Here is a 25,000-nt window from a genome sequence, read left to right as displayed (position 1 = left end):
AGAGAGACAGAGAGAGGGGGAGGGATAGAGAGAGCGAGAGAGAGAGAGCATCTGCTGGTACTGTGGCTGGAACACAGACTGCCTATGGGAAAAAGGCCTTCTCTCTGAGGAGCTCTTGAGTACCGAGAAAATCAACTCACTCAAAATGAAACCTCACACACACAAGCACAGTACATATACAAACATACCATTACACACACACACACGTGTGTATACAGACAGATCATCCGACAAGGCTTATACCACCTACTCCATTTAAAAAAAAATCAAAAAATAATCACAATAAACTGAATAATCCTCTACCATAGTCACATATCCACAGGTGACTGTACATGTCAACTTCACTCCCACACACATCTGTGCACACACCTTCTCTTAAGGTCCTTATACAACACCTGTCACCTGTAACACACACACCCTGATAGATGCATAGATGAACAGTTCAACTTCATAAATAAATACATAGCACAATGCCATTTTGGGGGTTAGGTACTGATATTGGGGGATAGTAAGCACACACTCTGTTTGGGATGGATGGGTGTATGAATATATATAGAGAGACAGCTATATAATAATAAATATGAAACTAATGAATGGGTCATAATACAATTTTGGTGGGGGTTAGTGCTGCAGGGCAAAGGTGAGCACCCAAACAGAATGCAGACTTGCAGACTGAACCGAAGGGGTGGTGAGACCTGCTCAGACTGTACTGGACTCTGCCCGGACTCTGAGGCTATTAGTGAGCTTCATAGCTGCCGAGGGCTGCCGACGGTATGAGCCTGAGAGAGAGAGAGAGAGTGTGTGTCTCCGCTAGCCTTAACATCCGTAACAGAGCTGTGCTGAGCTGTGTGGTGCTGCCCATCCTGTTCCGGCACAACTGCTGCCTCATCGTCCACAGCAGGCCTGCCAACATCCGTCTCCCACAAACCGGCACCCCGCGGTGGGTCAGATTACCCCCACTGCCTCCCTCTGGCTCTATAATTAAACAGCCCAGCGATCAAAAGAAAGCCTGATCCACACATAAGAATGAGATACCACCACACACACACACACACACACACACATACTTGTAGACACATTTGATATACACACTCTTCGGGGGTTAATTAGACAGCATCACTTATGCACATACACGAACACACACATACACACATTCTCTCTCACTCTCGAATAGCAAAAGAAAGACACGGCCACACAAACATACACACTTCAGAGGAGAGCACCACACACACACACACACACGCACATACATACATACACACACAAACACACACACACACACACACACACACACACACACACACACACACACACACACAAACACACACACACACACACACACACACACACACACACCTCCCTGGGGCTATCCACCTCTCACTACCCTCTCTTACAATGACCCCACAGGTGAAAACACATAGAAAAAAGTCCCACAGGTTTCAGGAAGCTATTGATTAGCACCAGCGACAGCCATCGATCCAGCATTTCTCGCCAGCTACCGTGGCTTCACCAGCCGGCTTTCCGATCGACCCTAACGGAGCGATTACCATACCGATAACAGAGCTCTTCCTGGGCATCGGCATTCCTTCGTGTACACACACCGAACAAGTGAGATGGAGATGAAAGAAAGGAAGGAAGGAAGGAAGGGAGGAAGGGAGGGAAGAAGGGAGGAAGGGGTATTTTCATTTGGCTCCATTGCTCTCACTACTCTCATGTTAACGCTGGAGCGTCTCTGCCACGGGGAAGCAGGGAGCTGAGAGGATCACGGCCGTGTGCATCCAGTGGCTGCTGCCCTGACAGGCGTGAACTTCCTCTGACCTCCACTAAGGAGACCACAAGAGCTGGTCTCACACACATCTCTGCCTGCCTGGGTAATGGAGAGTGTGCACACATGCATGCAAATACACACACACACACACACGCACAGTGACACACACACAGAGATACACACACACTATGTTATGACCCCCTACCTCTACAAATAAATTGAACATCTTCATAAATATATACCCACACACTTATTTCCCCAATCTAAATCGTGCACACACACACACACACACACACACACACACACACACACACACACACACACACACTCTCTCTCTCTCTCTTCCCTATAGTGTCCATTCAGCCATTTCAGTCTGGCAGCTTTATAGGCTCTTACTCTTTTAAAAGGGTAAGGCAAAATGCTGGGGGAATGAGTGTTGCACCAGCTAACACGACACCACAGTCTCAGAGAATACACCTCAAAGCACTCTCAGGCCCTAAGCACTGAGAGGAGAAACCACACACACACACACACACACACACGCACACACACACACACACACACACACACACACACACACACTGACAGAGCTTCACCCACTTTTGGTCCTCTTTGGTTTCAGTCATTGATTTCAGTGAGCTGAGACCACTCAGCACTGCAGATGTAAACATACTCTATTTTCAAAGCAGCTACCTGATAGGATGCTGCTTTTTCGGGAACTTCTTGGTTCCTGCCTTAATTGCCACTAGCAACAATGGTTTTCTAAGTACATTTTCAAATACCAACACATGAACAGACATTGGGTAGCCTAAAACAGAGTCTGATCATTCAAAACAATGTGTAGCAGTGTGACTGCCCCTGCAGACTGTTTTAATCTCTCGTTCGCTCTCTCTCTCTCCTTCTCTCACGTGCGCGCACACACACGCACTAAAAGGGTGTTGCTTTTCGTCCGGACCGGAGCTGTCCTCCTGACGTGCCTCTCCCGGCTCTAGGAACAGATGTTGGTCAGGAATGAATCCACACGCATCATTAACCGCAGCACAGCAGTAACGGAGTCCTACCACTGCGTCGGGCTTTTCATTTCTTTAATTAAGGAAGGGCCGCAATTAATCCACATTAGCAAGGAATCGCAGGGAGCAGCGTGAGAGAAGAACTGGCTAGAGAGATACGGAAAACGACCTGTGAGGCATAACACGAGCAGCTATTGTTCCTGTCCGCTCCTTCGCTCCAGGCTGCTTTAGCCTGCTAGGCGCCCCGATAGGATACCGATTAAGACCATCCATCTGGTCCAGTATGAGACGCGCTTAACCACACGCAAGAAGCTACAACTCCGGGACTCATAGGCTCAAATCAACCCCGAGGCGACGTGTTAGATAACCCGAAACGGGCTTGTTTAACTTCATTTAAAATTAAGATTAACTGTCTATTGATTGGCAGTTCAATGCGACCAGCCTACATATGATCAAAGTTTTATGTGCGTCTTTTACTCTAAACACTTACGGGTAATGCACAACTTGAAACTTGAAGTTATTTGATGTACAAGCATGCAGTCACCATCAGCAAAGACACTACACGAACCGGTTCAACTTCCACATGCTTAACATGCCACATGAAACTACAGTATTCAGACAAATTGGTTTTACGCAGAGAAAACTCAGGGGCGTCTGTCAAACTTACAACTCCATCAGATCAAGGTCGTTTTGATAACTGAGAGCCTATATGGCAAGCTCTGTTGACCAGTCGTTTTCATAAAAGGGATCACTAAACGTCTATGGTCGGTCAAGGACGGTATGTTGTTGTAGTCTGATTTACTCTGCTTCCAAATCTTCACAACACAGACACAGAGGGCGCGTGGCGCGCAGGACACTTTTGGATTTAATTTTCGTTGAACTAACAAAACAGGCAATAAGTTACTTCGTAGGCTATCTGTAGTGTCAAAACTTTGACATTCATGCAGTCGCACCATTCATAAATGTAGGCAACATTCACAAATTCATAGGAACACAAACTCCGATGAGTAACTTAACGTACATGGGACAAACATGCGTTCAAAGAGGCAAATCACAGAAATGACGCAACATTTGAGTAGGGGAAAAAACGTTGAACCAAATGTTATTGCAATTTGTATTCTTCAACATGAAGAAAACAATTATTACACTCACCTTATAGACATTTTCCGTTATACGGTGCACCTCTTCGGTACGAGACATATTTGAGGCTTCAGGTATCACCATAGACGGTGGTTTCCTCCTGTGGATTGACTGCGAAATTGCAGGTGTTTGGGAATAACAAGTCAAATACAAGATCAGAAGAGACGCTTGAATGTGTAAGGACAACAAGAAATGCGACCAGCGGAGACGGGAACAGCCGCTTTTATAGGGAGCTCACTCGCTGCACCCACACTGTCCCACGCTCGATCAGCACACACGGGAGGGGAGCGGGTGAGAGAGAGCGAGAGAGAGAGAGAGATAGGAAGGGAGAGCGCAGTATACTCGTCATCGGGATTGCGCTCACCGTTTAAACTCGCTCCGCCCATATTCGCTGTCAGCTCAGCCGATTGTCAGCCGTACCTAGAACTATACGAGGAACACCACAGCCTCCCTTCATGGAAGCACACGCAGTGGTGCTCTGAGACCCTCTTCATGGTAGTAGCCTGGTCAAGAGTCTTGCAGGAAGCAATTGTACAATAATACTTTCGAATGCCAACACGGTTCGTCCTGCGTTAGGCGTAGCAGTGTATAAAAAAACACCTGTTTATGAAGACTTCCCGTGATAGACTCACTGTTGTGATGGATTAGGTCATTTTCTTTGTTTTCAATATTGTATTATTCCATTGAACAAAACCATAGGCTATAACATGTTGGATGTTGGGTGATCTATTACTTCACATTATTGACTGTAAAAACCTTATTCTTGTTATGTGAAGAGGTTGCATAGGCTGTAGTAGTATTTGCATTTGAATTGGGCAACTGGCTGAGTTTGTGACGTGATACTACACCGAGAGAAATTCAGCTTCCACAGAAAGGCTGTGCGCGGGCGGGCGGGCGTGTGGGCAGCGCAGTCACTGCGGATTCTTGCCAAGGACGTGCGTGAGTGTGATGTAGGTGGGGAATCCTCCGCATCATTCACAATGTACTCTACTACCAAAGCCTTAAAAGGGATTTCGCTTTCACACAAGCACACACACACACACACACACACAAAATAGAGACATTTCCCTCTCTCTTTCCCTGCCACGTAGCACCCACGTAGCTACTACTCCAAGTTAACTTGGTCTATGGTCAAATTATGCCAATTTGGCAAAATGGGTCAGGTTTCCTTAATTCAGTCATATGACACGAACGAGATTTTCTCAGGTAACTTTCATAGATGTTTCAACTTATTGCCTACATTATTGCAATATTAGCCTGGCACTGTAGTTGAGGCACATTGAGGGGCAGTAGGTTGATACCCTTGGGGTAATATCCTTTGTGGTATGAACTCACGCCACCTCCTCCTCTGCCATATAGCCTACGCCTCTCTTTTATGATTGTGCTCAATTGTTTATTAAGGCTAGATCTTCACATCGTGTATGACTCAGAATACTGCTCACAAGGCCGCCCGCCAGCCTCTTCTCTCGCCCACATGCCCACGACGAGTTGGAAAGTAAATAGTCCTCCGTACGAGCCCCTCGACCAACCATGTGTTCACTGCAGTGAGTTTTCGAGAATAAGAAATGTTTTCGTTTCGAATTTCAGAAATGACAGTATTCAGTTGATTTTCTACCAGTGTTCGAACATACTATGTGTAGCGTCCGTGTCTAGTGCAGTGTTTTAACGCTTACGACCATGCCATGTACGTTTCACATTCCTTTACAATCAACCTACCTATATAAATATTCGTTCACCTCCAGATCCAGTACTACACATGAATTGGAGAAGACTGCCTCCCTATGGCTAACACCATGCATTGCATACATCCAAATACACCACAAGGTTTCAAATTAAAGTTAAAATACCATTTTTTTTATTTTCTCAAAATAACAAAAGGGGAACAGCTTACAAAACCATAAGTAAACCATTCAGATCTTAAGTTCCACTGTTTTCTAAAGTCAAATGGCAGCCAGACTTGATACAGCAACACTTGTCTGACTTTACAAGAAATTACTTTAAATGGGTTAGTACACTCAAAAGCATTCTGATCAGAATCAATCACTCTAATAAGACCACATCAGATAGTACATTATTCTTGGGGTTTTGTGTTTTCAAGCTTGTCTTCTTCATGATCTTTCTTTGACTACAAGAGTCGTCCTACACCCTGATATGTAAAGTACAGTAAATTCGACAATTCATGAGCATTCAAAAAGAAGTGAATGGAAGACGGCAATAGAACAGAGAGAGAGAGAGAGAGAGAGAGAGAGAGCAGACCGAATGACAAAGGTAGAGAGCGTGCGTGCTAACGAGAGAGAAAGAGATAGTGAAAGTGACCTAAAGAGAATAGCCCTGCTCTTATGCGACACCGACACATCCCAGAATGTAGCAGGCCCTAATCTTCTAGGAACATCTTCCCGAAAACCTCCGCAGACGATCTAGTGGAGGGAGAATAAGCCTGCTGACAATAGGATTAGCCCTTTCGCCAGTGACACACAGGTGTAATCTCACAGGGGACGGAGCAGGTGTTTAGTCTGTCTAGCTAATGGCACACACAGGCAACTAAGCAGAGTAGCAAGGCAGAAAGATGCTCTGCTTTGAACCGGGGAGTTGTACAGCCCGATGTAAAAAGTCGTGTCTTTCTGCTTTTCACAAAATTCACACAGATGCATTCGAATGACAGCGGTGTCTGATATTGGCTGGCTCTCGAACAGATCTGAGAAGATCAGACCCATGCCAGGCCTGGGCCAGAGCTGGGCCGGATGCGTGCCACAGTGGGCTGCTATCGGAGTCATCAAGTGGATGTTCACACCAGGCTGATGCTCCTAAGGACATGACAGAATTCTAGTGGAGAGCAGTGGTCAGTGGTCGTCTCCAAGACCACCACTCCGGTTGTCAGTTTCCATGAGGAGGAGAAAGGAGTGTCATATGCATACAAGAAACTTGGGTCTATGGGTTGCTTTTAGAGACTGCTGGAGTGGCTGAGGCCAATAATGACAGAAAAATAAAATGAGGCGACAACATAAACGAGAAAGACACGATCGACTGCCATCCTGAGGGAGTCAAACCTCATGTACGGTAAGAAGTACCCTCTGTCCTTCATGATCTGAAGAAAAAAAACAAATAATCAGAATAAAATCAGACAGGCCCGCCACCAGCCATGATAGTAAGGAACTGAACAAATGCTGAGAGGAGAGGCAACTACATGGCAAAACCCCTCTACCAAAGAGGCAGGGGAAAAGCTGCAGATGTGTGTGTGTGTGTGTGTGTGTGTGTGTGTGTGCGCATTCGAGTATGTATTGTGGGAGGTGGGGAGGTTGGGGGGAGTTGCAGCAGTCCATGGAAAATGTGTGCACCCCCTGGTGGTCAGACGCGGTGCTACGCGGACAGCATCTCTCTCTGCTGCGCGCTCTTCGCCCTCTCCTTCTTCCTCTCTGCAACACAGCGACAGTGAGTTAGATAGATAGAGGTCCACGCCAGCAGGCAATGAAGAAGACAGCAATCAATCTCAAGATCACGCATTGGTATAGAATGAAAGAAAGATTTCCTCTGTGGGGATGCGTTTACTGGGTTTTGTATCCACCTCTGTCTCACTCTTGTATATGTGTGTGACTGTCTGTGTGTGTGACTGTCTGTGTGTGTCACTGTGTGTTTGACTGTCTCTGTGTGTGTGTGTGTGTGTGTGTGTGTGTGATTGTGTATACACACCAGGTTCCTCCTCTTCTTCCTCTGGAACCTCTGGTAAGGCCTCATCTGGAACTTCAGGAAGCTCAACATCTCCCTACATACAAGAGAGGGCAGGTCATGATATCATTTCTTCACTCAACACCTCATGAAAAGACATGGAAATATACAGCAAGACAACAGAAAGACTAGACACATACATCGACCAGGATGGCAAGAGTAGAACAGATCTAGCTATCGTCCATCTTAACAAACCGGTTGGTGACATTATGAAATGTATAGAATGTGGTCATGTAAAACAAGCGCACACACACACACACACACACACACACACACACACACACACACACACACACACACACACACACCTGTGTGATGGCCTCCAGCTCAGCCAACACAGCGTCCTCATCCTCCTGGGTGAAGGAGCCCGCCAGCATGTCATCGATTTGCTGTGGACAGACAAAAAAAAAAAAGAATTGAGCTCAATCAACCAATCTGCAGGTGGACTATACCACCTGTAGAACAATGTGGGGGGGGCGTACACAGTCGCAGGCTTACCCTCTGGTACTCTATGGAGTCCTGGGTCTCATCCATGATTCTCTCCACCTCCTCCACGGACATCACCTGAGAGGGGCATTTCCCAGCATTCATAAAGCATGTACAAACTGAGCTCTTCCACAACCAACATGACTTGGTGGTAATGTTGTTATGACATCAAACAAAAGGACATTCCAGTAGCATTTCTCGTGATTGTTTACTAGTTATTACTGGTGAGTATCTTATTTTAGAGTAAGCTACACACTGACAGATGAGAGAAAGCATGATCGTAGTTCTCAACACTCAAGAATGACTACAGTTAGAAGACCATTATGGCATCAATCAAACTTCACACATAATACAGGACTGTTTGCCGTTATGGCCAACGCTTATTTGAAGACCATGTTGTCTATATTTGGCAAGGTATTATACCTCAACCTTCATATGTGTAGTGAATACCAACTGTGCAGTACCTCATGCATCTTCTTCAGGCAGTCGTTGCCGACCTTCAGCCCTTCGATGACCTTCAGCTCAATCTGGGCAAACTCCAGGTCTTGAACCTGAGAAGTTTGATGTTGTGAAAAGTTGAGATTGACACAGCTGAACTCTACCTACCTTAAAATGTGAGGGCTAACAAACTTCAAAAGAGCTTCACAACCACTATCAGTATAAAACAGAGCTTAAGAAAACAGAAATAGGTAAGAACCCAGTTAAAGTTAAGCTGTATTAAAAGGTTAAGAGTTTATATTTGCGAAAGTTTGTTCTTGCATGACCCATCGTCACTATGACTGAAGTGATACTAATGGCTCTTCTAGAAGTCTGGGATTTACCATGCGCTCCAGGTTGCTTATCTGGCTCTCCGTCTTGTCCAGGAGTTGGTCCTGATAGCGCTTCTTCTTAAGCAAAAGGAGGGCTTTTCTGAAACAAGCCACACACACACACACAGGCAAGGTGAACATACACACTCATAGATACATTCAAAAGGGGTTTCAAGCTAGTCTACCAGAGGCTAAGGAACTGGTTAGAAATGGTCACACAGCAATGTTCCAAGGTCTGTGTTTCCTATGAATGTTTCCATCCCTACGTTGCATATATGGATCCACTGTTGGCACATTTACTGAACATTAAAGCAGCAGCAGCAGTTTTGGTCCAAATCTAGTAATCTAACTACCCAGAGGGCACGCAAAATCCAGAGAAACCCCAACAGCACAGTTGGCACTGACAAAAGGGATTTCTAGCATGCCAACTCATGTCTTTTGCTGATAAAGTTGATGTTGTGCTGTGAAAGCTTTTTTTTCTTTTCCTTCACATTTCCGTGGGGTGATCCAGAACTGACCACAGAACTGCGCAGTGCATGGCCTAGATAGCTAGTTGGAATGACAGGTGTGTCTTTCTGTCCTTCACATGACTACATACATACAATAACATTGATAAGAAGATGATACCATTACTAGTTGCCTATGAAAACATGCTTCAAGACGTGGCAAATTGTTGCATACGGCCTCTTTCAAGTTCAGATGTTTTTATGTTCCAGCTTCATACAGACACATAATTCACGCTGGGAATTTACATGCAGCTGGCCAATTCAGTTAAAAGAATGGACTGAGCAAAGTAGAGTTTACTGAATCCCTCTGTCTGCCACCGGGCTGACTTGATTCATTTAAACAGGGGCCTTACTCTTTCTTCCCATCCTTCAACAGCTGCTTGGCTAGCAGTCTCTCCTTGTCCAGTTGCAAATTGATCCTCTTCTGGTACTGCCTCAGTTTATCTCTCTGCTGTTTCAGTTGCTGGAGACAGAAAAAGATTGTGACTAAGTTACCATTTACAACCCTGGGTAAATGTTTACCTAGCAATATAGGCTTAATCTGTAAATTCAATTCAACATTTTCACTGAAGAAGAAACCTTCAAACTTTACTGTAGGCTGATCTATTCCCTGGCCTGATAATGTTGGCGACCGCAAGTAGATTGCTTTAATTGCCTTACAAGATAGTATCTAAGCCTAATTACAGTGTGTGATTCAGCAATCTTTTAAGTAACTGATACCAGTCTTACGGCCATCGCTAACTTGTTTACTTCTTGTTCAAGAAATAAATCACTGGGGGGGAAACCTAATAGGGATTGTGACAGTTTATTCTTGCAGGCAGGTGATACTAACGTTACTGGAAAACACTAGGGATATACCGGTATATGTGGTTGTGTTGCTAAATTGAATCATTATATTAAGACCATTTGCTAGCTAGCTTTCTAGCTCACCAAAATCGCTCTGTCCTGCTCTGTCACTCGAGTACGTCTCTTTTTGCCGAAAATGTTTCCCATTGCGAAGCAGCATCCCCGCCGCTCTGCGCTGATATCAGAAGGATTTGTTTACAAAGCTAATATTAGGAAAATCCTTTCTCTAATTTCATAATTCAGGTCAGTCGTTCTTATTTTAGCATGCTGGATAATCATTCCTCTCAACTCAGCATATCCAACCGCACCCCACACAACAGGAAGTATGGAAGACGGCGAAGGACAATTGCAATGTTGCAACGACAAAGTCGAAACGTTAAACAACGACGGGCACCTTCTAGTATTGATACATTTGTACCGTGATTGGAAACATAGTAACAACTAATACAAACCCATGATGTCGTTTGTTTTATGTGTGTTTCGCGTTACTATTATGGTTGTCAAACGCAGTACAATATTCAAAGTTCGCCCGTCTTCTGTAGTTAGATTAAAGAAACTATCTGCATACATTTAAATATTAACGACTACGACTTACATCTATATTTAGCCTGTAAGCTGACTATACACAAGGTACGGAAGTAGCCTAGGCAACATCTTTCCCGATCAAAAAGACAACGCGATTTCATTTTTACATTTTTATTTAAGGATTAGGGGAGATGTTGAGCAGTAGTGCCTAGGTGGTACATGTCTTTAGTGAAAAGTGCACACGTGAACTCCAAAGCACCGGGACTCTTACGCAGTGCCCAATAGAGGCCGACTCAGGAACAGATCGGAACCACGCCCAGCCTCTGTCTGGAGCAGATCAGCCGGGTCAGGGCCAGACCCAGTCGCTACCTGGGGTGCCACCAAGGGCTGTGTGGGCACGTAAGGTCACATGACTAAACACAACGGAGTTAAAAAAAAATTCAGTGCACAATTCATCTTATAAAGATTGCATAATACAGATAAAAGTTACAACGTACAAAAGTTCTCAAACATGGTCAAACACTGGATAATGCCAGAAAGCTGTTCAAATCTTTTAAAAAAGGGAAAATGATCAGTTGTCAGTTTAAATGAAGTCATGCTGCTCTTGAAAAAAAAGCTGTATTGCCGTTTTACTGGAGCCTGTGTCAGTGAGGTGACCAATCTGTGGAACATTATTATATTACATGATGCATAAACATGTGTCTCCAAGGTGAAATACGCTTTCAAAAACCAAAACAACCAGTACGACTTAAGAAGGCATTTTGTCCAATAACAAATTGATCGTTGTTTCATGTGTAGGCGTATGCCTTCCAGGTTTGGAAATTGGGGACCGGATAAAAGTAGTGCAAAAGCCAAGCTGTCTATCAGTTACATATTGGTGGCTACATTTGAACCGCAAGACACTTAACAGATTACGGAACAGACAACACACAAAGTTCACGTGATGCTGTGATCGTTCGCACACATATTTATATATTGCACTTTATAGAAAAAAAGATGAACTTGGTTAAATACATAATTCAGTAGGAGGGACCCTAGGAAATCACTACCACCACAGACAGACAGACAGACAGACACACACACACACACACACACACTCTTTCTCTGGTACACTCACTCCATCACACACATATCTTGCAGAAGAAAAAACGGGCCAAATGTATTCATTTGTCCCATTCACTAATGCTACATGTGTGCTAAATAAAAAAAAAAGAGTTCACTAAACAAAAATAAGATTAAAATAACACTAATCACCCCTTCCACAGATAAATCAACACACCACTTGGATTTGAAGCAATACCACCACTTCTGAAACAAGAGAATACTTCCAGATTAACTCTAGAATACGTCCAAACTCCCCTCACCACACCTCAAGGAGAGTAGAGCCTAGACTGGAGATTGAGTGATGGGTTTAATCCCAGACACAATCTTTACCAGATGAACTGATCGGAGTAGTTTTGCGTGACAAGTTGAACACCACACCAACAAGCAAAAGCCCAGACATATGACAGTGTGTAGGTTTCCATTTTAACAAAGATACATTTTTTCCCATCCCAACAACTACGTACCTATACAGATATCAGTTAATATTTGTTTGTAATATTTGTTTCTTGAAGTTATACCAATAGTGTGACATTTTTGTATTGGTTCATATTGGATTTATATTTAAGAACATAAGCAATGTTTAACAGAAAAAAAACCTTACTGTTCAGAATTAAGTCTTACTGAGGAGCGGTGAGAAACACTTTTGTTTGATCGAACCCTGAAATGTCAGCATTGTTGCAGGTCAAGATGAACTCTTCTTTTCTTACAACAAAACTACATATTGTCTCTTTCAGTGAATACCAGAAAAATGACAATAAAATTATTCCTGAAAAAAAAAAAAAAAACCTGTGATCCACTATGACTTCTGCCAAGATTTTCAAAAATAAATATACATGTTTTTCTTTTTCAGAAAATAAGTTGTTAACATACCATCACAATAGAAGTTAGGACATGGAGGTGAGAAAATCTTTTTTTGTATTGCCAAAAAATATAGATGTTGAGGACCTCCATATCCTGCCCTGTAAAATACATCACAACATCCCCTTTTACCATCACACCCACGAGTAATTACTAAATGGACAATGTCAGATGTGCTTAAGATACTTTGTGTGCAATTAGAAATCTTAAATATGTACAAAACAAGAAAAATCACCATTAAATGTCAGCCATGAAACAAGGCAACTCCCTAGTGTTTTTCCTAAAAGCATTAAGAAAAGGAATCTCAGCCCTCAGCCCTTTAAATGTTAACATCGATGAAGCATTTCCATTCCAAAACACAATTACAGAACTGTGCTGCACTGGAGAAATGCTCTGAAGCAGATGCCCGTCTGTAGCCACCTCGACCTGAAAAAAGGCAACAAACCAACAAGTAAAATATGGCAAACAAATGAAGTAGGAGTGATTCGGCGTACTACTGTACAGGTTCAATATCAGTAAGACCAACGCACATATGCTCACTTACATCCTGTCCCCCTTTCAATACCACTCTGCCATAAACAAGCTGTACAGAAGCAGGATCACCATTCAGCCAATCAGGTGGCCTCTGGAACTGAGTTCAGCCAATCAGGTGGCCTTGTGCCATGTGTACAAGGAAAATGTAAGCTCCAAGCAGAACATGGAAGATTTCATGTGGCCCTCTCTACAACTGAATCCCATCTCCATACCTGTGTTCCACACATACCACATATCGCGCCAAAAAAAATACAACACTTGCATCTATGTCATACTAAAGTTTTTTTTAAAAAGGACTCTCTTTACCGATGCATCTCAAAGGAGGGGGACCTGTCCAGTCCATTCAAACTTCTCTGCTTTACTTATGGGGCCAGACACAGAAAGAAAACAAACTAAACCGGGATGAAAAATGACACCGTCCAACTGGGAGCTGGGATTACACATCTGAAATCCTGCTTTCAGTAAACTCAAATCAAAATCTCTTCCAATCTTAATCTGAGCCTGAGGCACAAGCTATTCAAAGAAAAAGGAGTAAAACCTGCCTTCAACAACGAGCACATACAAGCAAAATGATATCTACATTGTTGGCAATGACATCGCTGGGCTCTATGTGCAGAGTACCTTATACATATTTTGGACTATATCTGTTCTCAAGGCGGGGACAGAGGACGACTTTAGGCCCCTGTTTCCATTCACGTGACATCTTCTAGAAGAAAGAGTCTACACCACGGAGGAAAAGCCCCCAGAGTACTAGTGGGGCTTGAAGCATGCAGTAAGGAGGGGAAGAAGGGGGCAGCTCCCACACCCTCGGTCTGGGGGGGGGAAGAGAGTCCGATTCACATGGTATGACCCACGCATGCTGGTGCATGTGGCGCTACAACACTGTAGTGTCTGTGCTCCATTATAAACATGGGAGAGAGGAGGAAACAGGAGGAGGAGGAGAAGGAGGAGAGAGAAAGAAGAGGAGAGAGAAAGAGACTGGCACAGAGACATGGAGAAAAAACAAGGATGGGGAGAGAGAGAGAGAGAGAGAGAGAGAGAGAGAGAGAGAGAGGGGAAGGAAAAGAATAATAAAGAGTGAGGACGGAGTCGTAGCTCCCCCTGGCATGAAGGCAAATGGAAAGGTTATTGCCTTAGGAGCACATCGCCACTAGATGGCGATAAAGGACAGAATCAGAGTCATTGTGCTGGTATCGTCAGCTACACCACAGTAGTGCATCAGAAACAAATCAAAACAAAATCTAAAATCTCTTTCACAGCTTTTCAATAGCTGGCTCTTCACCCAGAACTCTTTGTCTGTGTGTATATATACACTCTCATATTTCGATATATATTATATATAATGCTTATATATAATATATTTTATGTATGTATATATAGATAATACTTCAGTCAAACACATGCTACAGACAGTAGAAGTTTCTCTCAGGATCGATGCAGATGAGATCATGAGTTGGAGGATTATGAGGAGTACTGCTTTGGTAAGACAGGATCCCCTATGCACCCAAGGAGCCACAGAGCCCAGAGCTGGGAAGGTTGTGTCCAGGTGTCTGGTCTCACAAGCAGACGACCAGCTGGACGAGCTGTCGGACGTAAGTCAGTGGGGACGGGGCGAGTGTGGAGTGGCCGAGGAGAGGGAAGGTGAAGAGTTCTGTTTGACAAGAGGAGATACGAAACTAATAAATACTCTAGCCCATATCCCCCCCGTAGGACATCAAAAAATAGGAGATTCTGAGTTTTTTTTCTTTCTTTTTTCTGGGGGGGGGGTTTGGTATAAAAAAAAGGGGAGGAGTCTTTGATGAAGGCTCAGATAGAGCAGAGACCTTTGCTGTGCCGACAAAGGGTGTTAGTTCACCATATAACACACACGCGCACACGCGCACACACGCACACGCACACCACACACACACACACACACACACAAACCTATCCTGGAGTGTGTAAGCATCCAGTGCACAGACGTTGTACATAATTTGTAGCAACCCCTGCCCAGAGAATCCAATCACAAGAGGCGGACAAGCAGTGGGCGGCACCACCAACGAGAAGTGGGGGGGGCCTGGAGTGTGTGACACGCGCGGGCGTCTCCAGATTGGAGGAGGCGGCGTAGACGCGGGTGGGATCAGAGCTGGTGCACGATGCTGTCGGCGTGGTTGGCGGGCGCCGGGCCGTCCTGGCGGAGGCGCTGCCACTGGAAGGTGGTGCTGAGGGAGCCCACCTCCTCCTCCTCGTTGTCCTGCTCCTTGGCAAACTCCATGAACACCTGCGGGCACAACGCACGGCTTAACCACCCACTTCACACGGGCACAACACACGGCTTAACCCCCCACTGACCTGGACACTGACCTCACACGGGCACAACGCACGGCTTAACCACCCACTGACCTGGACACTGACCTCACACGGGCACAACGCACGGCTTAACCACCCACTTCACACGGGCACAACGCACGGCTTAACCACCCACTTCACACGGGCACGTGCGGTCACAGCTTAACAACTCACTGCCTCTGATTTTCTTCTCACAACTTCTTAACATTTTCCCCTTGCATATTACTCTCCCTTTAACTTTTCTTTTTCCATGCACTTTTTATATCCTACATGAAAGAATATGTTTCGGCCATTCTACCGAATTGGTGCAAAGTCAGGTTGGAAATATTTTGAAAATTTGTATGTTTTATTCCCAAAACTTTGTCCGTATATATATTGTACCATATCTAAAGTACACATATCTTGTAAATGAACCGTCAATTTTTATATTGTATTTTCAGAATGTGTTGGAATGTTTTTCCTCTCCCTAAAATTGTCACTACCGAAACATGGTAATAAACTATAGTAAAAACGTATTATTATTAACCTGTTCAGATTGTGTTTCCTTCCCTTCTCTGAAGAGTATTTTTACAAATATTTCTTGAAGGTTTTCACAATGAAATCAATAAAAATGAAATTTTTACCAAATTTCAAAGTTCAATTTATACAATTCATCAAAATCTAAGTGCAATATTCATATTGATTCCAGAGTTGATGATTGATGAAATTGAACATACATTAAACCAATCAGTATCATAACATTTTAGTTGATAACTCAATATACTTTATTTTTTACAAAACATCCAGTGTTTCGGTAGTGACAGCACTGTTTTCGGTAGTGACCACAGTATTTTGTTTGCAAGGTTGTATCATATTTCCTCAACCTTATTGCTTAATCTTAACTCATACCATGCTTTAGGTTGGGAATATTAAAAACACAAATGTTTGTTGCTTTTGCTGTCTTTCCTCCATGATTTTCTGACCTTCTTTTGCTCCCTGTTGGATAAATCACTGATACATTTCAACTTTCCTTCTTCCTTTCGTTTCTTATTTCTTTCTCTTTCCTTCCTTAAATATTCTTGGTGTTTCACTGGGTCATCCCTCACTCTTTGTCGGTATTCTCTCAGCCTCTCTGCTCCACTTTTTTCTTTTGGCATTTTGGTGTCTTATGATTCTTTCTCTCCTGAACAATTCAGATAGAAATCAGCATTATCTACATCTTTACCATTTAGTTCCACATAACACATTTATTTCAAAATGATGGGATTGAACTACTTACCATTCCATTTGTCACTACCGAAACGATCATGTCACTACCGAAACTTTACCATATGATTTGGTAGCGACTGTTTCGGTAGTGACTGTTTCGGTAGTGACAATTCTAGCTAAATTTGAGCATAAATAAATAATTCTAGCAAGCACATGGCTAGCAAACAAATCTTTGAAGAGGTGTACACACAAACAAACATAATACTTTGCATAAAACCCCAAAAAGTTTACTTAATTGAAGAAAAAAAGGTGTTCGGTAGTGACAATTCTTAAGGTTACACACTGATTTTCAGACTTTGGAACACATTTATATCAAAAGTATGGGATCTAGCTACTTACCATTCAGCCATGAGGGACAGGGATGCAGTATCACTGCCTGGTTATAAATGCAGGGGTGTGGCTAAAAAACAGGCTCAGCCAACGGACTAAAACTCCTGTGTTTCGGTAGTGACATGAAAACTATGGACATGATTTTTTGAGTATAGTTTATTTTTTTTTTTAAATCAAACCCACAATAAATCTAAATCTTCCAAGTTCTGTTTAAACTTAATCATAAAGATCTTTGAAATTAGATAATTGAAAAAAATCTAAAAAAATCTAAAAAGTGTTATTTTTGATAACTGAAATTTAGATGTCAGGGTTGTGGACAGCTACTTCCCAATAGAAAGTACCCTATAAATGATGATTTTGTATATATTTAGCTTATCCCTATCTCATGTAATGTCTTGGGTTTAAATAGACCATAACATGTTCTTAGTAAATATCTATGTCTGAATACTTAATTGTTTTGTAAATAGTTTTTCTTGTTGTGGGACCACACTTTGCACCAATTCGGTAGAATGGTCCATATCTTATTTCACTCAGGGGCTCATCTACAAACTACTACATGAGTAATGAATCTAATCTAATCTAATCTAACTAAATAGTATAATATTGTATAATACTGTACAATGTGACATGTTGTGCACAGATCAAACCCAGAGGTCAGCACTAACCTGCTCTAGTGTCGACTGGGAGAAGTTGTACTCTTCAAAGTTGAAGTTTTGCTTTGCTGTGTGTGGGGGGGGGGGACAAGAAGGGGCAGAGAAACAGATGTTAGACGACAACAGCACACAACAGCTCTCTGGACACCACTAGCACACTGGAGCACTAGGCCTTCCCCTATTGGCTCACACACTCGCAGTGACCATCACTCAGGAAGTGACCTCATAGCAGAGGTGAAAAGGTGTTCCCCACTCACCGGTCTCCAGCTGGGAGAAGGCCTTGGCCAGAGACTTCACGTCCTCCATGGGGATCTTGTACACCAGGAGCGTGGAGAACCTGGGAGAGTGGGAGAGCGAGAGAGAGAGACGGGATCACGTCACTGGTGCCCCCTGGGACCCCAGCACAAGCGCATACATTCACACCAGCAACACACATTCACACTGCAGACATATATGAAGGTATGGTCATCAACATTCCAACGCACGCACACACACACACACACACACCTCTCCTGTCGTGCTGCGTGGGGGAAGATGCATCCCCCCCCCACACACACACACACACACACACACACACACACACACACACACACACACACCTCTCCTGTCGTGCTGCGTGGGGGAAGATGCGGAGGATCTCCTTGTGGAGCAGAGCCACCTGCTGCAGCCCTGTTAACTCCTCCCTCAGCTTGATCTCCAGGCTGTAGCCACGCCCATACTTCGCCTTCAGGTGCTGGATGGTGCCAATACACCTGTAACGCACACACACACAAGCACACACACACACACACACACGCACACGCACACGCACACACACCAAAGAACAGTTTGGACAAACTCTCTTGGACCTTTGTACTACATTAAACTCCAGGGCTTATTCTATTACACAGACCAGCACAGCAAAGGTTTGTGGGATAGTACAGGGAAGAGAGCACTCTGGGTAAACAAAGGAACTCCGTTGTGAACTCTAGATAGTGAGGTTACCTCAGCTGTCCCGACACCATGATGGCCACGCGGTCACACACGGCCTCGGCCTCCTCCATGTAGTGCGTGGTCAAGATGGCGCCTCGCTGCCGGTTCTTGAAGGCGGCGCGGATGGCCCTCCTGTCAGGGGAAACACCAAAGCAACACAGTGAGCTAACTGTAACAGAGGTGCCCCCTCTACCCATACAGTTACATTGAAATGACACATTACATTACATTATATTATACACTGACAATGAACCAACATCCAATGACTTAAAACAAAAAAAAACACAATAAAACCATGCTTTGCCCTGCTGCCTGGGAGTGAAACACAAATGCAGAGACTCCCAGAGACAGTCCCAGTCACATTCCCACTGCACTGAAAACAAATCAACAGCCAGCAACCAGAGAGGCTGAGAAAAGAGTAGCAGAGAGGCGCTACACACACTCAGTATGTGCGGAATAACGGCCACACACACTGCAGTGAATCAATCCCCTCAGATCCATCACACCCCTCGGTGCCAGTTCAACAGCAGGGGAACTCTGAAGCTCTAAGCCCCCTCCAGCCCACGGCTCAGATACTCACTCCTCAACTCTATCCTCTAGCCTTGGCTCTACAACCACATCAGTAACAAGCAGACGCAAACACAGGGAGAGAGAGAGAGAGAGAGAGAGACAGAAACACAGAGAGAGAGACAGAGAGAGCATTTTGATTTTTAAAACCCTTTAGGTAAAACACCATTCAGAAGTCCATTTCACCAGTTAAAAACAAGCCTCCCATGGTCATGAAGGTAATTATCCCCTCCCTTACACACCATCTCTCCCTGAACTGAGCCACGTTCTCCGTCTGCTGGTAGAACCACTATTCTTGTATCCACCAGGGATTTAAACATGGATTTAGAGATAGAGAGAGAGGGCATTGAGTGATTTTGAGAGGGACCCTGGGAAGGGTTGCAGAGACTCCTCACCACATCCTCTGCTTGGACTTGGGGTCCATCCCAGTGGACGGCTCGTCCAGCAGCACGATCTGAGGGTTTCCCAGCATGCTCAGCGCAAAGCACAGCTGCAGGAAAAAAACATCAAGACATGCACATTTATTACCATCATACTACAAACAAACAAACAACAATATAGGCACATACATACATACATACATACATACATGCATTAACAAATACAAAAGACTCTCATATTAATCTTCTCCCTGCAGCATATAAATAGAAGTTGGGATGGTGGGAAACTTGTGGTCTAAATTTAAACGAGCAGGGCATCATTCTTGACTCCCACTTGAGACTAGGGCAGAGCCTGTGCTCCATGACTAAGAGTTGAGTCATGAGAGTGGTGCTCTAAGCTCCTCAGAGCTGGCCGTCTGCCTCTGCTCTAGTGTGGCCCCGTGAGGGAGAGGGCCCCGTGCTGGTGACTCATGGGCCCCTGGGGCTTAGAGCGGAGGCGGTGAGGAGGACAGCGCTGGGCTCCAGTGAGGGGACGGGACGCTCACCTTCCTCTTGATGCCCGCAGAGAGGTTCTTGGCCTGCTTGTGGAGGTGCTCCTTCAGCTCCAGAGCATTGACCACGCTGTGAGCCAAACACACACACACCACACACACACACACACCAGACTTATAAGATCAAACTATATTGGAGAAGAGAACTGACTTCCATCTATAAAATGATATAAAATGTTCTTGTCACATGTTTCATTACTTTGCACGTGTACTGGCATGTGTACCACAAGTAACACAAGCTAGGTACGTTATAATATAATGCATTAGTCAGGGCATGCAATGTAAGGGATAATGCATAGTCCGCCGGTCAGTACAAAAAAATAAACCCCGGACAGGACAAACAGGACACCGACGCGTAGTTCGATAGTCTCCTCTGTGACAGACTGGCTCTGAGGACTATCAGAGTGAGCGTTCTCTGAGTACAGTGATGAGGTGGAGAAGGACAGCTGAAGAGGACATGGCGAATGGAGGATGAACAGATGATGGAGAAATGAGAAGAAAGGATGAGAGGAGAGGAGAAGAGCAATGCCAAACAAGAGTGAAGAGATCAGGGGATAGAGAAGAAGCATGGGCAAAGTGGGAAAGGAGGTGGAGAAGAGAGGGATGAGAAGGGAGGGCAGAGTGGAAGAGAAGAGACTGGGATGGTGAGGAGAGGAGAGGACAGGAAAAGACGGCGTGGAAGACGAGAGAAGAGCAGCCCAAAAATGAGAGGAAAGGAAGAGAGCCAAAGGGTGACCAGACAGAAGGAAAGGTGGTGGTGAGGAAAGGAAGGACTGAGAAAGAGGAGGAGAAGAGAAGAGAAGAGAAGAGAAGAGAAGAGAAGAGCAGGGATTCTGTTACCGTTTGATGATGTTGGGGACATCCTGCGGACGGAGGCCCTTGATGGCGGCGTAGATCTGCAGGTGCTCCTGGAGGGTGACGCGGGGCCACAGCGGGTTGACCTGAGGGCAGTAGCCCACGTGCTCCAGCGGGTTATCCACAGGATGGAAGTCTGTGCTGTAGTCTCCCATCAGGATCTGTGCAGGGAGAGAACAGAGAACATGGGTACAGACACAGCTAATGGGCACAAATATGGTGAGGTCATTCCTGTTGTTTAATAAACAAGGCATTAGCCTGTTTACTTGTATTAAATACATGACTATAAATTCAATTCAATTCAATTTTATTTATATAGCGCCATAACAATACAATTGTCTCTAGGCGCTTTACAGAGCCCAGAGCCTGAACCCCAGTAAAGACACCGGGTAAATCACAAGTCAGACACAAAGACAAATATTGACAAACGTTCAAGTAGACAGACAGACAGACAGACAGACAGACAGACAGACAGACAGACAGACAGACAGACAGACAGACAGACAGACAGACAGACAGACAGACCTGTCCAGCTGTGGGATCAGTGTCTCCAGCCAGCATGTGCATGATTGTGCTCTTCCCTGCTCCATTGGGCCCCAGCAGCCCAAGCACCTCACCTGCACAGGTAAGACCACAGGTCAAAGGTTAAACCCTCATTCCAGCACACCAAAGGTCAAAGGTCACACCGGTCAGGGCAGGAGCTACATCATCAGCAAGGGAAGACAGGATGTAGGAGAGAGATACAGATAAGAAGTAAAGAGGAGAGGAGAGGAGGAGGAGGAAGAGGAGGAGAGGATGCGTGTGAGAGGAGAGGCTTGCCTTTGCGGACACAGAAGGAGACGTTCTTCGTGGCCACCCTCCTCTTCTTACTGAGGGAGAAGCCCCCACGCCGGGCTTTATACTGCTTCCTCAGGTTACTCACAACCACCACCGGTTTCTGAGGACACACACACAGACACACACATTAATACAAAGAACTGCACACAAATTCAAATACTAGTTCATTCATCACAGGATAGGATATATGACCATAATGTAACTGAATATAAATATGATGAACACAGATCATTGTAGACCGAAGACACACGGGCGTGCGGGCGTGCGGGCGTGCACCACACACACACACACACACACACACACACACACACACACACACACACACACACACACACACACACACAGACACAGACACACCTCTTCACAGGCCTGGCAGGTGAGGGCCTCTTTGACGCGGGCCTTCTCCACCATCACATCTTCATCCTCGTCCTCCTCCATGTTCTCTTCCGGGTTACGCTGAACTTTGCCCTTTGCCTCGGAGGAGATCCTGAGAAACCCACACGCAAGGTCACAGATCGGAGCAAACGGACACATCCAAAGCCCTTAGATGTTGCCAATTGTAGTCTGTCCTCCATATTTCCTCCAAAAAGCACAAGGTTCAGTATACCAATCATTAAATTGCACCACAAACCAAGCTCAATCTTTCATGTGTCAAACTGTGCGTACGTGTGTATGTGTGTGTGTGTGTGTGTGTGTGTGTATGTGTGTGTGTGTGTGTGTGTGTGTGTGTAAGGGAGCGAGAGCTCGTGCTAACCTGCAGAGCTGGTCCGTCTTCATGGTCTTGCCTCCATAGCGCAGCTCCAGCCATCGCAGCAGGAACAGCAGCAGGATGCATTGCAGGTAGGGCTAGATAGAGGGTGGAGGAGAGGGAAGAGAGACAGAGAGAGAGAGAGAGAGAGAGAGAGAGAGAGAGAGAGAGAGAGAGAGAGAGATAGATAGATAGATAGATAGATAGATAGAGAGAAAGAGAGAGAGAGAGAGAGGGAAGAGAGACCGAGAGAGAGAGAGAGACCGTTATAGAAAGAAAGAAAAATGGAGAGAGTTCATACTTTGCATTTTTTTTGCCTAATATTAGCTTATCCTTTGGACATATTTTGTATAAATTCCTACGTTAAGAGATGCTTTAGCAATACTATGTTATACAAAGTTTCTTTGACTTTCAATCGACTGGAGTGAGTGAGCAGGCAAAACAGTGAGAGAGTAACAAAAAATACTTTTAACAGTCTTTAACAGCCCATAACGCATGAGATAATCACTCTAGGAACGGCAGACAAACACTAAATGCCTCTTACTGCGAGCACAGCGATAAGCAGGCCCTTCCACAGAAGCTCGTCCTCCACAGTGGATGGAATGAAGGTTGCCTAGGAGAGAAAACGGTTTCACTAAACCTCCAGGGCATGAGAGGCGAACGGACATGGCAGAAATGATGTGGGAACATTCCAAGTAGCTTGAACAGTTTGTGTTGATGATTAGAGGTCCATTTCTATATCCATTATGTAAAGTAGTGCACTTTAGGGGGAACATGAGAAACGAAGAGCAGTTCATTGCAGCATATTAGGGATTCTATTAGTAGTGACTGAAGTCATTTGTGAATACATTTACACTGATCAGATGCTTCCATCCAGTAACTTAAACTATTGTACAGATCTAGTCGTTTATCAGTGCACGTGTTCCCGTGGGGTAACAAACCCACGACTCAGTCAGATGAGCTATAGGAGCCCTTCAGGGGAACACAGTGAGTAATGGAGCGTTTGTGTGGTGATGGCCGGGCGGCGGTGAGCAGACCCACCTTGGTGACGCAGTTGAGGCAGCCCATGAGCGGGTAGAGGGGGTTGCAGAAGCAGAGCGTGTTGTGGAGGACCCGCGTCAGGACCCCCATTTTATTCACAAACGCCAGCTGCACCGTGGAGGCTGAGACCACACACACCTGGCATGCACACACACACAGACACACAGACACACAGACACACACAGACACACACACACACACACACACACACACACACACACACACACACACACACACAGACACACACACACACACACACACACACACACACAGACACACACACACACACACACACAGAGAGACACAGGAATGGCATTAAAGTTCCTCTGGCCTCTCTCTTTGGGTTTTTCAATAAAAAAAAAAACTTGCCATTATTTTACAAAATGCTTTCTGGTAAGACTGAACATTCTGCCACCACTTTGCAGTTAGTAATTTGGGTGTAAGCGGATCACTGGGCCCCTAATCACTGGTGGGCCCTTCCTCCGTCCTCCGTGCTCACCATCATGGACACCACGGAGAAGAAGTCCCTGTTGCTCTGGACCCTGGTGAACATGAAGGACACGCAGTACGTGAAGAGGATCATGGCGGGGCTGAAGCCGATCAGACACAGCACCTGGATGAGAGGAAGAACAGAGAGAGAGAGAGAGAGAGAGGAGACATGGAGAAAGAAAAAGGGAGATGAGACAGTGGGTCATTTGGATCAATAAACTTAATTAAACCCACTGCCCAGCTATATTGAAGTACAATATCCTTTTCTACGATCAATGTGTGTGTGTGTGTGTGTGTGTGTGTGTGTGTGTGAGTAAAACTTCCCTTTCTCGGAACAATGTGTGGCTCCGTGTGTGTTGGTGTCTCTTTGTGCACTTGTGCGTGTGCGCAAGATAATAAGACTCACACAAAAGTGTCTGGTGTCTGGTGTCTGGTGTCTGGTGTCTGGTGTCTGGTGTCTGGTGTCTGGTGTCTGGTGTCTGGTGTCTGGTGTCTGGTGTCTGGTGTCTGGTGTCTTGTGTCTTGTGTCTTGTGTCTTGTGTCTGTGTGTCTGTGTGTCTGTGTGTCTGTGTGTCTGTGTGAGCACTGACCACAGCAGTGACGTTGCTGGAGGTGAGGAGTTTGGTGGAGTGGAAGGAGAAGAGGGTGCAGGTCATGCAGGTGAGGATGAGCGAGTAAAACGGGATGTCGAT

The 25,000-nt window shown here is 45.0% G+C and overlaps 3 protein-coding genes across 9 annotated transcripts in view; all 3 read right to left on the bottom strand.

The window, feature by feature from the left end:
* The window catches only part of baiap2b (BAR/IMD domain containing adaptor protein 2b), an 85,165-nt gene extending 80,947 nt beyond the window's left edge, over positions 1–4,218 (bottom strand). For 6 of the 7 annotated variants that reach the window (XR_004163019.2, XM_031561440.2, XM_031561441.2 and 3 more), the window contains exon 1: positions 3,931–4,218. Coding sequence is in view for 6 of the 7 variants with exons in the window: in XM_031561440.2 (XP_031417300.1) it covers positions 3,931–4,002 (72 nt within the window). In the remaining variant the exon portion in view is untranslated. The remainder of the gene's footprint in view (positions 1–3,930) is intronic. The other variant, XM_031561442.2, reaches the window with a different exon arrangement.
* Positions 4,219–5,750: 1,532 nt separating this feature from the next.
* Positions 5,751–10,631, bottom strand: chmp6b (charged multivesicular body protein 6b). The gene is made up of 8 exons (XM_012820050.3): positions 10,373–10,631; positions 9,796–9,905; positions 8,949–9,036; positions 8,592–8,678; positions 8,140–8,205; positions 7,950–8,030; positions 7,606–7,678; positions 5,751–7,331 (listed from the first exon to the last, which is right to left on the bottom strand). The coding sequence occupies exons 1-8, from the start codon at positions 10,433–10,435 to the stop codon at positions 7,276–7,278; spliced, it is 624 nt and encodes a 207-aa protein (XP_012675504.1). The 5' UTR covers positions 10,436–10,631; the 3' UTR covers positions 5,751–7,275.
* Positions 10,632–10,968: 337 nt separating this feature from the next.
* Positions 10,969–25,000, bottom strand: part of abca5 (ATP-binding cassette, sub-family A (ABC1), member 5) — a 30,038-nt gene continuing 16,006 nt past the window's right edge. Inside the window, exons 22-37 of the mRNA XM_031561338.2 lie at positions 24,899–25,000; positions 24,319–24,432; positions 23,820–23,957; positions 23,323–23,391; positions 22,785–22,876; positions 22,388–22,517; positions 22,013–22,130; positions 21,719–21,810; positions 21,179–21,354; positions 20,333–20,408; positions 19,803–19,897; positions 18,853–18,972; positions 18,468–18,620; positions 18,126–18,205; positions 17,881–17,936; positions 10,969–15,569 (exon numbers count right to left, since the gene is read on the bottom strand). The exon at positions 24,899–25,000 is cut by the window's right edge and continues 69 nt beyond it. Of these exons, the coding sequence (XP_031417198.1) occupies positions 15,429–15,569; positions 17,881–17,936; positions 18,126–18,205; positions 18,468–18,620; positions 18,853–18,972; positions 19,803–19,897; positions 20,333–20,408; positions 21,179–21,354; positions 21,719–21,810; positions 22,013–22,130; positions 22,388–22,517; positions 22,785–22,876; positions 23,323–23,391; positions 23,820–23,957; positions 24,319–24,432; positions 24,899–25,000 (1,752 nt within the window). The 3' untranslated portion in view covers positions 10,969–15,428. The remainder of the gene's footprint in view (positions 15,570–17,880; positions 17,937–18,125; positions 18,206–18,467; positions 18,621–18,852; positions 18,973–19,802; positions 19,898–20,332; positions 20,409–21,178; positions 21,355–21,718; positions 21,811–22,012; positions 22,131–22,387; positions 22,518–22,784; positions 22,877–23,322; positions 23,392–23,819; positions 23,958–24,318; positions 24,433–24,898) is intronic.

The sequence above is a fragment of the Clupea harengus genome, chromosome 23, assembly GCF_900700415.2.
Source record: "Clupea harengus chromosome 23, Ch_v2.0.2, whole genome shotgun sequence".
Taxonomy (NCBI): Eukaryota; Metazoa; Chordata; class Actinopteri; order Clupeiformes; family Clupeidae; genus Clupea; species Clupea harengus.
The sequence above is the reverse complement of the archived record's forward strand: the minus strand, read 5'-3'. Positions and strand labels throughout refer to the sequence as shown.